Genomic DNA, 13,072 nt, shown 5'->3' with positions numbered 1-13,072 from the left:
TCACTTTGTACCCCAGGCTGGCCTCGAACTCACAGCAATTATCCTGCCTCAACCTCCTGAGTGCTGGGATTACAGGTGTGCACTACCATGCCCAGTTGTAAATGAATTTTTAAATATTCACTGAGTTTTATGATCAGCCCTCCTTGATCAACTATTTATGGCAGTTTTTTTCAAATAAAAACATTATTCGCCAGATCTGGCACCTTGCAACTTCTGGCTCTTCCTCCAAGTCAAAATGACCATGAATGGTAAATATTTTGAATGGATTCAGGCACCAAGGCAACCACAGCAGGGCAGCTAAGGACACGAGACAGGACCTCGGGAAATGGCTACAACAACGGCGTGAATGAGTTCAAGAGGGGTAAAGGGGAGTATCTGAAGCAAGATGAATGACATTCTTACACTGTGATAAATATTTTGTGGGTTTTTTTTTTTTTTTTTTTTTTTTGCTTTGAGGCAGGGTCTTACTGTTAGCCCAGGCTGGCCTTGAACTCATGGCGATCCTCCTACCTCAGCCTCCTGAGTGCTGGGATTACAGACGTGTGCCACCACACCCAGTGATAAATTCATTCACTATTTTTTATCACACCTCATATAGTCTTTAAATGGGTTACTGTCAACTGTTTTTTGTTTGTTTTTGAGAGGTGCTCAAAAACAAAGGTTCTCACTTTTGTAGCCCAGGTTGGCTTTGAATTCATGATTTTTTGTCTTTTTTTTTGCTATGCATTCAGGCTGGCCTTGAGCTCACTTTGTAGCCCAGGCTGGTCTCGAAATCTCAACAATCCTCCTGCCTCAGCCTCCCTCATGCTGGGATTACAAGCGTGTACCACCATACCTGACTTTTTGAATTCATGATCTTGCACTGTGTCCAACTTTGAGTGTCAACTCCTTTAAGGAATAAAAGTGCAATTAAACCAGGCATCCCAGCACTTGAGGATGAAGCAGGACGATAGCTGTGAGTTTGAGGCCAGCTGGGGCTACGTGGTGAGATCCAGCAGCCTGAACTACATAGTGAGACCCTGTCACACACACAAAAAAATCCTGTCTCAAAATTTTAAAAAATTGTTAAAAAGGGCTGGGGATGTAGCTCAGTGCAGAGGCTCTGTGTTCAGTCCTCTGTACCACAGAAGGTGGGAGGGGCACAGGACAAATGCCAGCGTGATTTGCTACCATAAACCCTCCTTCACCAACTGATCATTATAACAATTGGTAACTACAGAAATAATATCTTTAAAATTTTCTGGATGGGTGTGGTGGCACATACCTGTAATCCTAGCACTTGGGAGGCTGAGGCAGGAGGATTGATGTGAGTTCAAGGCCAGCATGGGCTACATAGTAAGTTTAAGGCCAGCCAGAGCTATGTAGCAAGACCCTGTCTCAAAAAAAAAAAAAAAAAAAAAAAAAAAAGGCCTGGCATGGCAGGGCATGCCTGTAATCCCAGCACTCTTGAGAGTGAGGCAGGAGGATCGTTGTGAGCTCGAGGCCAGCCTGGGCTACAAAGTGAGTTCAAGGTCAGCGTGAACTGCATAGTGAGACCCTGCCTCAAAAAGACAAAAAAAAAGAAAAAAAATTCTGGGGAAAATTGTTTTGTGTAAACAAGCCCAAAGCAACCCAGGTGGCACCTTTCTGTATTTTTAGCACTCTGGGAAGCTGAGGCAGGAGAGTCAGATTCAATTCTAGCCTAAGCAACTGAGATCCTCCCTCAGAATATGAAAAAAAGCTGAGGATGTAGCTCAGTATGAAGACCCTGGGTTCAACCTCTAGTACTGGGAGGAAAAAAAGCCCAAATTGTGTGAGTGTAGAAGATATTTTCAGGTATGCAAGAATCAAGAGGGGGTCATCCTATATGCAAACACAGGGGGTACACTCCACCAAAGGGAAAAAGAATCTGACAAAGACAAATAGCCCCATGCACGTCCAACAAGAGTGTCTGAGTGTGACCCAGAGATGAAGGAATGAAGCAGGAATTACAAGAAAACTTGCTTTGAATTTATGCTTCAAAGATCTTTCACTGGGCGTGGTGGCCCACACCTATAATCCCAGCACTGGGGAGGCTGAGGCAGGAGGATCACTGCAAGTTCAAGGCCAGCCTGGGCTACAAAGTGAATTCAAGGCCAGCGTGAACTGAAAAGTGAAACCCTGTTTCAAAAAGATTAAAAAAAAAAAAAAAAGATTTTTATAAACATACAATTAAGATGCTGTTTATTAGTTTTCAATTTTTAGAACAAAGGAATTGCATTACTAGAACAACTAGTGGCACACACCTGGACGACATGGGGGCTGCTGCAGGGGTGGAGGGAAATGAGCCATGTTTTTCTTCCATATAAAGGATTCTCACTAGGCACCGCAGAGGTGAAGATCAGGGAGCGGAGGTTGACACCAGGCTTAACATCAGGGAGGGAGCTCCAGAACTGAAAATGACATTTTCTTTTCCTGTTCCTTTCCCTTTCCTTTTTTTCTGAAACTAGGGATTGAAACCAAGGACTTCACACTGAGCTGCATCTCCAGCCCCTTTAAATTTATTTTGAGACAGGGTCTCCCTAAGTAGCTAAGATGCCCAGGCGGGGCTGAAAAGTGGATCCTCCTGCCTCAGCCTCCCATAGTACTGGTATTAACGTCTGTACCACCATGCCCAGCTAAAAATATGTCTTACAACACCAGGAGGTAAAAGAAGGAAGACTTGGGAGGTCGGATAATCGACTAAGTCCTCCACATTTATTGCTAGAGTAAGGAGACACTGTCCACTGACGGCGTGTATGATGCTTGCCATTGGAACAACTCTTGTTAGAAATTCTGGAGAATGAAACCGAGCTGAGGAGAGAGGGGAGGAAAGCTTACCTCTTATTTTTTGCTCCTTAAAATTAAGTGTTTAAACTGGGTGTGGGGCACGCCTATAATCCCAGCATTTAGGAGGCTGAGGCAGGAAGACTGTTACAAATTCGAGTCGAGCCTGGGCTACAGAGTGAATTCAAGGTCAGCCTGAACTGCATAGCGAGACCTGACCCTGTCTCAAAAAGACAAAAAAAAAAATAAAAAAGAACTGGGTATGGTGGTGTATCATGCCTCTGATCCTAGCACTCTGTGAGGCTGAGGCAGAGGGACTGCAAGTTAGAGGCCAGCCTGGCCAACCTGGCAAGACCCTGTCTCAAAAATTTAAGAAGCCAGGTGACTACGGTCTGAAATCTTTCCTCCTTAAAAAAGAAAAAAAGGGGGTGGGTGGTGATGTAGCTCGGTGTAAAGGCCCTGTGTTCATTTTTTTCCTTGTGTTTAATCCTTAGTACCACATACAGAAACCAAAAAACCACTGGGCATGGTGGTGCATGCCTGTAATCCCCAGGGCAGGCCCTCAGGAGGAGCTGGTCCAGGATATCCAGCACAGGCAGAGGAACTTCGCCTGCCAGGGTCACCATGTCCCTTTTCCGTTAGCTCAGTCCCCTAGGCTGCGCGCCCTGGCCCAGCGTTGCACTACCAGAGTCACTGCACTTGTTGGAGTCACTGCACAAGCCTTCGCAGACCATTTCCATCAGGAAAGCTCTTTTCTCCTTTTAAAACCCCTACTCACCCTCTGAAACCCTCAGGATGCAGCTGTCACCCCTCCAGCACACCTTCCCCAGATTCAGACGCTGCCTCAGTGCACCCGCGGCACGTCAGGGAGGGCTCTGTCATGACACCTCCTGTGCAGTGACCACTGACTTATTTCTCCTCCCGTGTTCTGCGTCTCCTTACCGCTGCAAGTTCCATGGCTTTCTAAGCCCTTAGGACTTGCGTGGTCACCAGCCGAGAGGGCATGCGGCTCACAAGATGTTGCCGTGTGTCTAGGTGTTGGGCGGCCATGCTGTGTCTCTGGTGTGAGTTCCCACACTGCGAACACTAGGAGCCCTCACCAGCCAACTTCCACGAGCTGCGAGTCTCCTGCCGTGGGGCCTCCCACCTCAGAGCAGTGAAGGGAGGCAGGCAGGCAGCAGGGGAGGGCTGCTTCTGGGGCAGGGAGCCCAGGACCTACAGGGTGGCAGAACAGCGTCTTATGGGGCGGAGACATAAGAAGCATGTGCTCCAGCCTGAGCGCCTGTCACATGAGGGCTCTGGCCTGGTCTGGGCAGCTACATCTTTGGAACTGAAGTTGCCATATGCCAGGAGTGCTGTCACAAATGCTCAGAACAGCCTCACTGTCCTTTTCGGAGTGGGCAATCTCCAGAACCCTCCCCAGCTACCGAGTGAAAAGTGCAGACACCTGCCAGACACAGTGGTGCAGGCCTGTAATCCCTAGCACTCAGGAGGCTGAAGCAGGATCACTGCCGGTTTGCAAGCTCAAGGCAAGCCTAGAATACACAGCAAGACCCTGTGTCCAAAACAGACAGACAGATACACACACACACATTTTTTGGATTCAAAAAGAGCTGAGACAGAGGCCCAGTTTATACGAAATTTGATTATTCAAATTTATTACCATCAAGAATTATGCAATGATGCTGTAGTTTTTCTTAACAAATAGAAAACAGACTGTGTACAACAGTGAACTCTACAGCACTAGCGTCCACAAGGTAAAAATGAATGTCTCATCCAACATTACCAACCCTGGATTGTTGATCTTGACTCAGCCTAGCTAGATTTGGCGACATCTCCATGTCCTTGGCTAAAACAGCTACGCACCCTGCCCCGCCCCACTTCCACATCTAGCGCTGCCCACAGGAAGAGGCCTCTCCCTCTCCGCAGCAAGCCAGGAGTAAGACCGACTATAGTCCCATGAGAGGAGCCCAGTAGTCTGCCACATTGGTTTAGGAGGGCATCTCGAAGGAGTGGAAAAGAGCGATTCTCAGGGGGCTTTGAAAATAGCTGCAAACCAGGGAGAGAAATCCGACCCCTGCTGAGGACAGACGTGTGCTACGAGGTCCCCTGGCCTGGACCTGAAGGGCCAACCATGACCCGCTTGGCCCTGAGGTGTGTGGGGCTTGGTGCTCCCTGACCTGTGCCATTTGCTTGGCCACGCGCGGCCTGTCACCACCCGCCATACTGCAGTGCTGGGAAGACCAGCCAGTCTGCGGGCCTCCGGGGAACTCCAGGTGCATGGAGCCACCTCCCTCCCAGGGGTTTGAAGCAGAGGCCGGGGGATGACTTTTTTCTTTTTTTTTTTTTTTTGTTTTTTTTTGTTTTTTAAAATTTTTGTGATTTTTTGTTTTTTTGTTTCTGTACCTTTGCAAACACAATGGTGATGAGGAATGCCTTGCCAGGCTCCCCAGACGCGTCTGTGGTTGTGGGCTGTGAATGTTAAACACACTGGAACAGACGACGCGGGATGTGTGTTTCCTATCGCCTCCCCGCCCACCACTGTCTATGGGGCCTAAAAAAAGGCTCTTAAGGAAAAACAAAACAAAACCTTAAAAAACTGTGTTTCCCTGCATTTGGCTGGAAAAGGATCTTGTCTGAGGCTGGAAGAGCCCGCTCAGTGCCACCTCCTGGGTCCATGGCCAAGCCTCGCTCAGCTGCCGACCCCAGCTCCACAGGAGGAAGGCACTTTCTGTCCGTTAGCAGTAAAAGGCATACAGAAAAGGACCCAAAGTGAACTCAAAAAGGAAATCAAAATGAGCCCCAATCCCCACAGCAGCCCATTCTGTAATCAAGGATTTGAGAAAGAACTCAGAGGGAAGAGGCTAGAACCCCCAGTCTACCCCACTAGTGTAAAAAACAGAGCCTCTGCCCCCATCCCCATCCCGTGAGAAGAAGCATGAGAAACGTGGAGCTGAACAGAGAGCTTGAAGCAGGCTCCTGCCGCGCCTGGTGGACAGAGGGGCCGCAGCGCCTGCCTGCCAGGCCACCCACTTGCCCAGCGATGTTCTGGGCTCTCTGATCCATGTGGCAATGTTCCCGAAACGCTGTGATCCCAGTGGGCTGTGCTTTGCTGGCAACAGCATCTGTGCAGGAGGGCTGGACGATGGTCGGTATGGCTCAGAGGAGCTGGGTCCCCTCCGGAGCCCCCCGGCGGAGGCGGCGGAGGAGAGGGGAGCAGTAGTTACGTTGCATAGTGGTCAAAACTGCCGAGGTACTCCAGAGCTGCACGGTAGCACAGCTGGTACTGGTCCTGCCAGGATGAAAGGCTGGTCAGTGTGGGTGGCAACGACATATCCTTACCACACTGTGCTAAGTACACCCATGCTGCAGTCCATGGGCCATGGAATTAGCCTCTGATGGCCAGCTGCACATGCCAGACAATGTCCAAGGGAGCCTGAAAGTGCCTCTGCAGGATCACCTCTTTCCCACATACCCAAATCCAGCCGCCACCCTCCTGCCACCCGATCGTGTTTATCTGCTCTTAGACTGCACCCTTAAGGATTGCTACGTACAGCTCTGACCTAGAGCCAGCATACCACTAGTGCTCAGTACAGAGCTACTGCAGGAAAGAATGTATCTTGCCCAGCTCTGCTGCATTTTAGGCAGAACAGGCAATGTTACCCATCTGAAGCAACAAAGGACACGTGTCCAACCTAGGCTGAAGCCGAGGGTCCTGGGGAGGGCTGCTGGTGAAACTCTGGCCCTGCACTCTGGCCTCCATACCTCTGTCTGCACCATTGCAGGACGCTGTGTGCGCAAGGTCTTCACTGTCTGGAACATGTCGACCACGCCCTCATAGCGCATGCGCTCCAAGACTATGCTCAGCGTGATAAAGACTCCGGTGCGGCCCACACCAGCACTGCTCAGAAAACAGCTGCGTCAGAAGTCCTGCTCACTTTAGGCAGCAGGGCTGCCAGGCCTGTAGGACCACTGCCCGCCCCGGCCCTCCACGGGGACAGCCCTACCTGCAGTGCACCGTGATGGGCCCGTCCTGACCAAACTGCTCCTTGGTCTTGTGCACTTGACCAATGAAGTCGATGAAACCCTCCCCCGTCTTGGGTACACCCTGCTCAGGCCAGTCTGTGAACTGGAACTGCCGAATTGTCCTCGACTGCCCATCCTGGGAGGGTGGGCAAGGGACAGGGTTAACGTGTTTTTTAGTTAGTACACATCTGCAGTACGTAATGACTCCATTCAGCATGGCAGACAGGGTTTGTGTCTCAGGCTGCAGCCCCTCTGGGTTGGGCTGGAAGTACAGTAACACGCGGCCCCTGCGAAGCTGCCACACATGGAGCCCCTGGGAGACAGGCTGCACCCTCACCTCAGACCTGCAGTTCCAACTCAGCCTCCGTGTGGGCAGCCCCTCCCCGTGCTCAGGCCATGCGGTGGCCACGCTCGAGAGCCACACTCACCCGCGCATCCGTGACCTTGAACTCACGCAGGATGTACTGGGGCATGTTGTACTCAGCCATCGGGTCGACGACGAAGTACTGGTACCGAGCAGAACGCTCTGCAGGCCAGTACTGGTGGCACTTCTCCTGTGGAGAGGGCCCACGCCCACGGTCAGGTGAGGAGGACGGGATGGGAGCCAGGCCTCGGGAGACTCGAACGAGGCATCTCAGGTGGCGTTAGGAAGGTCTGAGGCCATGCTCATGGAGCCGGGATGTGAAAGGGGAGCACAAGAGCGGGGCAGCTGTCCAGGGTGGCTCTGCTACCAAGTGAGAGAGGGGCCTTGGGGGAAGGGGTGGGCTCACCCTGCCCATCTCCCGAAGCTTGGTCAGCATGACGATGATGGTGGAATTGTGCTCCCATAGCATGCGCCAGAAGTCCTCGGTGCTCTCCGCCAGAGGCCCCTGTGTAGCTATGTAGGCCTTTTGCTGTCTGGGTGGACATAAGACTGGACATGCTGGAGGTGCTGCTGCTGCCAGCCTCCCTGAGACAGCCTGGCCCCTTGAGGCCCTGCTCAGAGCACCCCACCCCTCCAGGAAGCCCTCACTGTTCTGCCCAGCCCACTCTGGTGTTCTAGGCTGGCCTTTTGGTGTTGTCCGCCCCCGGCAGCCAGGTGTAGGCCACAGGCCTGAGCATGCTGACCTGTAGCCATCCAGGAAGCTGGCATTGATGTAGTCGGAGCCCTCCACACCACGGATGGGCTGTAGGCAGACACGGGTCAGTTCATAGGGCATGATATTCACCAGGCGGTTCTTGAACTTGTTGCAGGGCAGGTTGGCGCTGATGAAGCGAGACGTGTGAGCCTTGGAGCTGGCCAGCAGCTGTTGAGAGGGAGGGTTACGTCAGAGCTGGCTCTCACTGGGGGGTCATGCCCATGAGCCAGCCCAGGTCTCTGGAGCCAAGAGGCTCACCATGCCCCACCTTGAATTCGAGCTCCATGGCGGTCACACTCTCCCCGGGAGGCACTTGGCCCAGCTTCTGGATGTGGGCGTAGAGGTTGCGGGCAGGCACCTCGGTGTGTCCACACATGGCCGCCTCCAGCAGCGCCTCATGGATGAACACATACTGGTCCTCTGTCTGCACCATGTAGTTCCTCTGTGAGCGCATGCATGTCACATGGCCGTAGATGTCCACTGTCTTCTCGTGCTTCATGCGCTCCAGCATGGCGTCGATGACGATAAAGCAGCCTGTGCGGCCCACACCGGCGCTGCGAGGTAGGGGCTGGGCTTAGAGTGGAGGTCCCCATTTCCCCCACCGCTCTTTTGTTTTCTGATTGCACTGAGGGTTGGAGCAAGGATCTCCTGCTCGTTAGGCAAGCACTCTACTTTTGAGCCACAACCTCAGGCCTTTTCACTTTATTTTCTTTTTAAAAATTTAATTTGAATGCCAGCCATGGTGGTGCATGCCTGTAGTCTGGGCACGTAGGAGGCTGAGGCAGGAGGACCACCATGAGTTCAAAGGTAGCCTGGGCTACATAGTAAGTTCAGGACCAGCCTGAACTACATAGAGATGCCCTGTCTCAAAAACAAAAACAGGGCTGGGGATGTGGCTCAGTGGTAGAGCTCTTGCCTCGCATGCACAAGGCCCTGGGTTCGATCTCCAGCACCACATACATTAAAAAAACAGTAACAATAAGAATAAAAAATAAAGTTTAAAAAAAAATTAATTTGAGATAGGGTCTCATTAAGCCACCTAGGTTGGCCTTGATCCTGTTGTTCTCCTGCTTTAGTCCTCACCCCCCAGCCCCTCCCCCGCCACAGCAGGGATTACAGGCATGTGCCACCAACGCCAGCTCCACTCCATCCCCTCCGGACACACCGTTCCCTCTCACCTGCAGTGCACCACCATGGGCCCTGCGTCTAGTGGATTGCAGGCCTTGACCCTTCGCAGGAAGGCCAGAATGGGAGTTGGGTACTCGGGAACCCCATGGTCTGGCCAGGCCATGAACTGGAACTGACGTAGCTCACGCTTCTCACTGGAACCACTCTGGGCGGCAAAGTCGAGAGAGGAAGCAATCAGGAGTCTGCCTGTCACAGACTCAGACCTACCACTCTTGGATGGGACTGAGAAGCCTTCTGAGGGACCCAGAAGGAACTGCACACTGTCCCTGTCACACACATCCTGCGGGACTCCCAGCCCTCCAGCCCCCGCCCTCCGACACCCAGGTAGGCTTGCCTGCCCAGCCCACAACGGGCAGGCTGTACCTTGTGGAGTGCGAAGGTGCGCACAGTGTATGTGGCCAGCTCCACTGTGTCCAGCAAGGTCACCTGGATGAGGCCGTAGGTCTCAGTGCCACGGGCTGGCCAGTACTGATCACACTTCACCTGCACAGGAATGGGCAGAGCAGGGCACAAAGCACAGGTCATGCCACTGGAAGGTGGGTGGAAGTGGAGTAGAAGCTTCAGACTCTTCAGCTACAAGGCCCCCCAGCCCTGATTCTCAGCTGCACTGTTGGATGTGATCACGCTGCCACCACCCCTGCCCTCAATGGCGGGAGGAACCAGGGCCGTAACTGAAAATTATTTATTCAAGGCCAGACTGCACCAGGCACATTTTCTGCCAAATTTACCCACAACGTTTATGCCCCGTTTTCAAGCTCTGTAAATTTTATGTTCCAGTCAATGCTTTGCAGTGTGAAAGCAGATAACAGCAGTTCTTTCCACTAATTAACTTAGGAGATGTGTTAATGCCCCAGGAACACTCTGGCATCTGGGAACCACGTGGGCACCCCGGGAACATGCCAACAACTGGGGAACACATCAGCATTCCAGAAAACGACAGCATTCGGAGAACCACATGAACGTACCAGAAACCCACTAACATCTGGGGAACATGCCACATCCCAGAAACACCAGAGGAGCTGGGGACCACGACAATACTCCAAGAAAATAACTGCACTTGGGGAACCCCTCAAGGAACTTCTGCCCATAGGGAGAAAATAATGTGCCCAACAGGAACCCGGCACTGAGTGACCTCCCTGCCCCTCCCAGCGGGCCCTGCAGCCTCACCCGCGACTTCTCCTCCAGCCGCGTCATCATGACCACCGTGGCTGTGCGCTGTTCCCACACCATCCGCCAGAAATCACCCATGGTCTCGGGCAGTGGACCCTGTGTGGCGATGTAGGCATTCTGCTTGCGGTAGCCATCAATGTAGTTGGCATTAATGTAGTCACTCCCAGGAACACCTACAGATAAAAGGGACATAGGAAAGTACTAACCCAGGGTCTCTGAGACCGCTCAACATCTTTGGGAGGATGCCACCCTGGCCAGGGGGAAAACAAGGAGGTAACATGGAGCTCTGTCCTTAGCTCACCGTCGATGGAGGTCAGGATGACTCGAGAGTGGTCGTAGGCGATGACATTTGCGTAGCGGTTTTTGGGCTTGTTCACCTCCAGGTTGGAATTCTCCCACGTGAACTGCTGCCCGGGGTCAATGGACTGCGCAGAATGGAAGCAGCAAGTGAAGTTGAGTGGGGAGCCAAGGGACAGCTGCCTCCCCTGGGGACTTGGCCTTCCAGCTGGTGCTCATATCCTGTGAGCTTCGCTCTGCGGACTGCACCAGCCAGCCATGTGCCCATGGTGCTGTGAGGCTGAGTGCCACCCACGCCAGCCAAGGAGACGCCGAAGCCCTATCAGGGAAGTGATGGATCGAGAGGCTCCCTTGACCACAGCACCAAATCCATTTGTCTGGTAGACCGGTCTGGGGTGGGGGCAGGGGAAAGGGCCCCGCACCCAACTAAGGAAATAAATGCAGACAGACGGAAGCAACAGTAGCCTCCTGGGCTGTGCAGTGAACAGCTAGAGCTCTGGACACTGTGCACCACCTCGCTGGGCTCTCCTCCACCTGTGGCGGCTTCCCTGCCTGCTCGCCTGCTCCTGCCCTCCCAGTAGGGAAGACACAGACTCCTCTAGCTCTCTCCCCAGGCTCCCCTCTACCACCTTTCCTGGGTAACCTCTGTTGCTGGCAGGATTTTTTTTCAGGACTGGGGGACTGAACCCAGGGTCTTCACACTGAACTACATCCCCAGCCCTTTTTTTCATTTTTAAATTTTGAGACAGGGTCTCACTGAGTCACTAAATTGCCTGCGATAGGTTTGAACTTGTGTCCCTCCTGCCTCGGCCTCCCAGAGTGCTTGGATGACAGGGGTGTACCATCATGCCTAGCTGCTTGTGGGATTCTGATGTACCAGAGTGGTCTGTCTTCAGCTGCAATCCAGAGCTCCCCTCGAGGTACCTGGAAGCTTCTAGGACACCTGGATGTCTCACATCACAGACCCTTCAGTCTCAATCCTTTCAAAGCTGAGCCCAGCGGCTTCCCCTCCACACACTGGGATTCCACTGTAGTGGGCAGCACCACGGCTCACTTTTCCAAAACCCCTGGCCAGCACCTCCAAGTCCACACCCTCTCATCATCCCCCTCACCTGATGCCCCTCTTCCTGGTGCTCTCCAACCCACTGCTGTTGCCCCGAGCCAGCCCGCCCTACTCAAGCTTCCTGCAGTCAGAATGGTCCTTCAAAAGCGCACCCTGAATAACCATTTCCTGCTTAAACGCTTCCCATGCTCTGTCACCTCAGACAGTGGTAATGTCAAGAGCGAAGTCTCAATAGCAAGGGACAGGGAGCCCAGCACTGGGTAAACCCTCCATCTCTACTTCTCCATCTAATTCTTTTTTTTTTTTTTTTTTTTGGTGGTAATTCTCGTGTGAGGCAGGTCCTGGTACCGCCCTCATTTTACAGACGGATATAATCCAAAGTGAGCCCAGCACACAGGTCTTCCAAATGCTGCCCCAGCCTTGCTGCTGTCTGTGGGATGGTGTTGGTGCCTCCTTCCACGAGAGCCTGGCACGGCCTAACCCTTGGGCCGCCTCCCCTCTCTATGCACCCACGGTCGCGTTTAGACCAGGGCACATGGGTGCAGTCACACATTCAACACTGACAGCCTGTCTGCATGTGTTTCCCCCTCAATGTGTCCCTGAGGACATCTGTCTCCACGTCCCTGGGGACTGGCACACCGTAAGTGCTCAACGTGTGGTGAGTAACAAAACACAGAAAGTAACAGAGCTGTGGGGTGCTGGCTTCTGGGTAGAAGATCTTGGAAGAAAAGCTCAGGTCAGAGATGAGTGGGCAGGTGGCAGTGGATTGCTGTGAGCAGAGGTCCTGTGAGCCCAGACGGTAGGAGGAAGGGCAAGTGTGGGACATGGCACAGGGGAACATGGGTCAAAGACCAGGCCAGATAAAGAGCTGTAGGCAGGAAGCCCAAGTGAGGAGATTCCTGACTCACAGAAAGGCATACACAAAGTGGTCCTGGTGGGTGCGCTGTGGGTAGGAGTCGCACTGTTCTGCAGTAGACCTGCTCATCTGTCTGTCTGCCAAGCTCAGTTTCCTTTCAGTAACCTGGCCTTGGAAGTGCAATTCTGGTACCCTGGATGCATCCTCCAAGCACAGCTGAGGATGAACCCGACTGAAAGGGGAGCGAACTCCCAGAGCCTCGGCCAACCCATCCCTCACCGTTCCATCAATCCCATTTTAAAGCCTGTGCCAAATGCTACGAACAGTGGCAGAGGCGGCATACAGACATTTTCACTTGTGCTTCCTTGATAAGGTAGGTGTCTCCTCTATTATCTCATTCTCTAACAAAGACCTGCCTAGCCAGACAGCCTGGGGACAATCAGAACCATTCCCTACCACCAGCTAGGGGTACAGCAGAAGCCTTCCAACCCTGAAGTCTGAGCCTCCAGCAGGGAAAAGTCAATGCCACAGTGGGCACACAGCTGTAACTCCAGGTACTTGGGAGGCTGA

The 13,072-nt window shown here is 52.8% G+C and overlaps 1 protein-coding gene across 5 annotated transcripts in view; it reads right to left on the bottom strand.

Moving 5' to 3' along the window:
* Positions 1-4,414: 4,414 nt before the first annotated feature.
* Ptprf (protein tyrosine phosphatase, receptor type, F) overlaps positions 4,415-13,072 on the bottom strand; it is an 89,082-nt gene continuing 80,424 nt past the window's right edge. For all 5 annotated transcript variants that reach the window (XM_005410662.2, XM_005410670.2, XM_005410663.2 and 2 more), the window contains 11 exons: positions 10,588-10,711; positions 10,284-10,459; positions 9,480-9,599; positions 9,107-9,261; positions 8,197-8,482; positions 7,918-8,096; positions 7,581-7,707; positions 7,239-7,364; positions 6,792-6,946; positions 6,550-6,685; positions 4,415-6,076 (listed from right to left, as the gene is read on the bottom strand). In XM_005410662.2, the coding sequence (XP_005410719.1) occupies positions 6,008-6,076; positions 6,550-6,685; positions 6,792-6,946; positions 7,239-7,364; positions 7,581-7,707; positions 7,918-8,096; positions 8,197-8,482; positions 9,107-9,261; positions 9,480-9,599; positions 10,284-10,459; positions 10,588-10,711 (1,653 nt within the window). In that variant the 3' untranslated portion in view covers positions 4,415-6,007. The remainder of the gene's footprint in view (positions 6,077-6,549; positions 6,686-6,791; positions 6,947-7,238; positions 7,365-7,580; positions 7,708-7,917; positions 8,097-8,196; positions 8,483-9,106; positions 9,262-9,479; positions 9,600-10,283; positions 10,460-10,587; positions 10,712-13,072) is intronic.

Source organism: Chinchilla lanigera, unplaced genomic scaffold (assembly GCF_000276665.1).
Source record: "Chinchilla lanigera isolate Chin_1 unplaced genomic scaffold, ChiLan1.0 scaffold00136, whole genome shotgun sequence".
In the NCBI taxonomy this organism is placed as follows: domain Eukaryota; kingdom Metazoa; phylum Chordata; class Mammalia; order Rodentia; family Chinchillidae; genus Chinchilla; species Chinchilla lanigera.
This window is presented reverse-complemented; position numbering and strand designations above follow the sequence as displayed.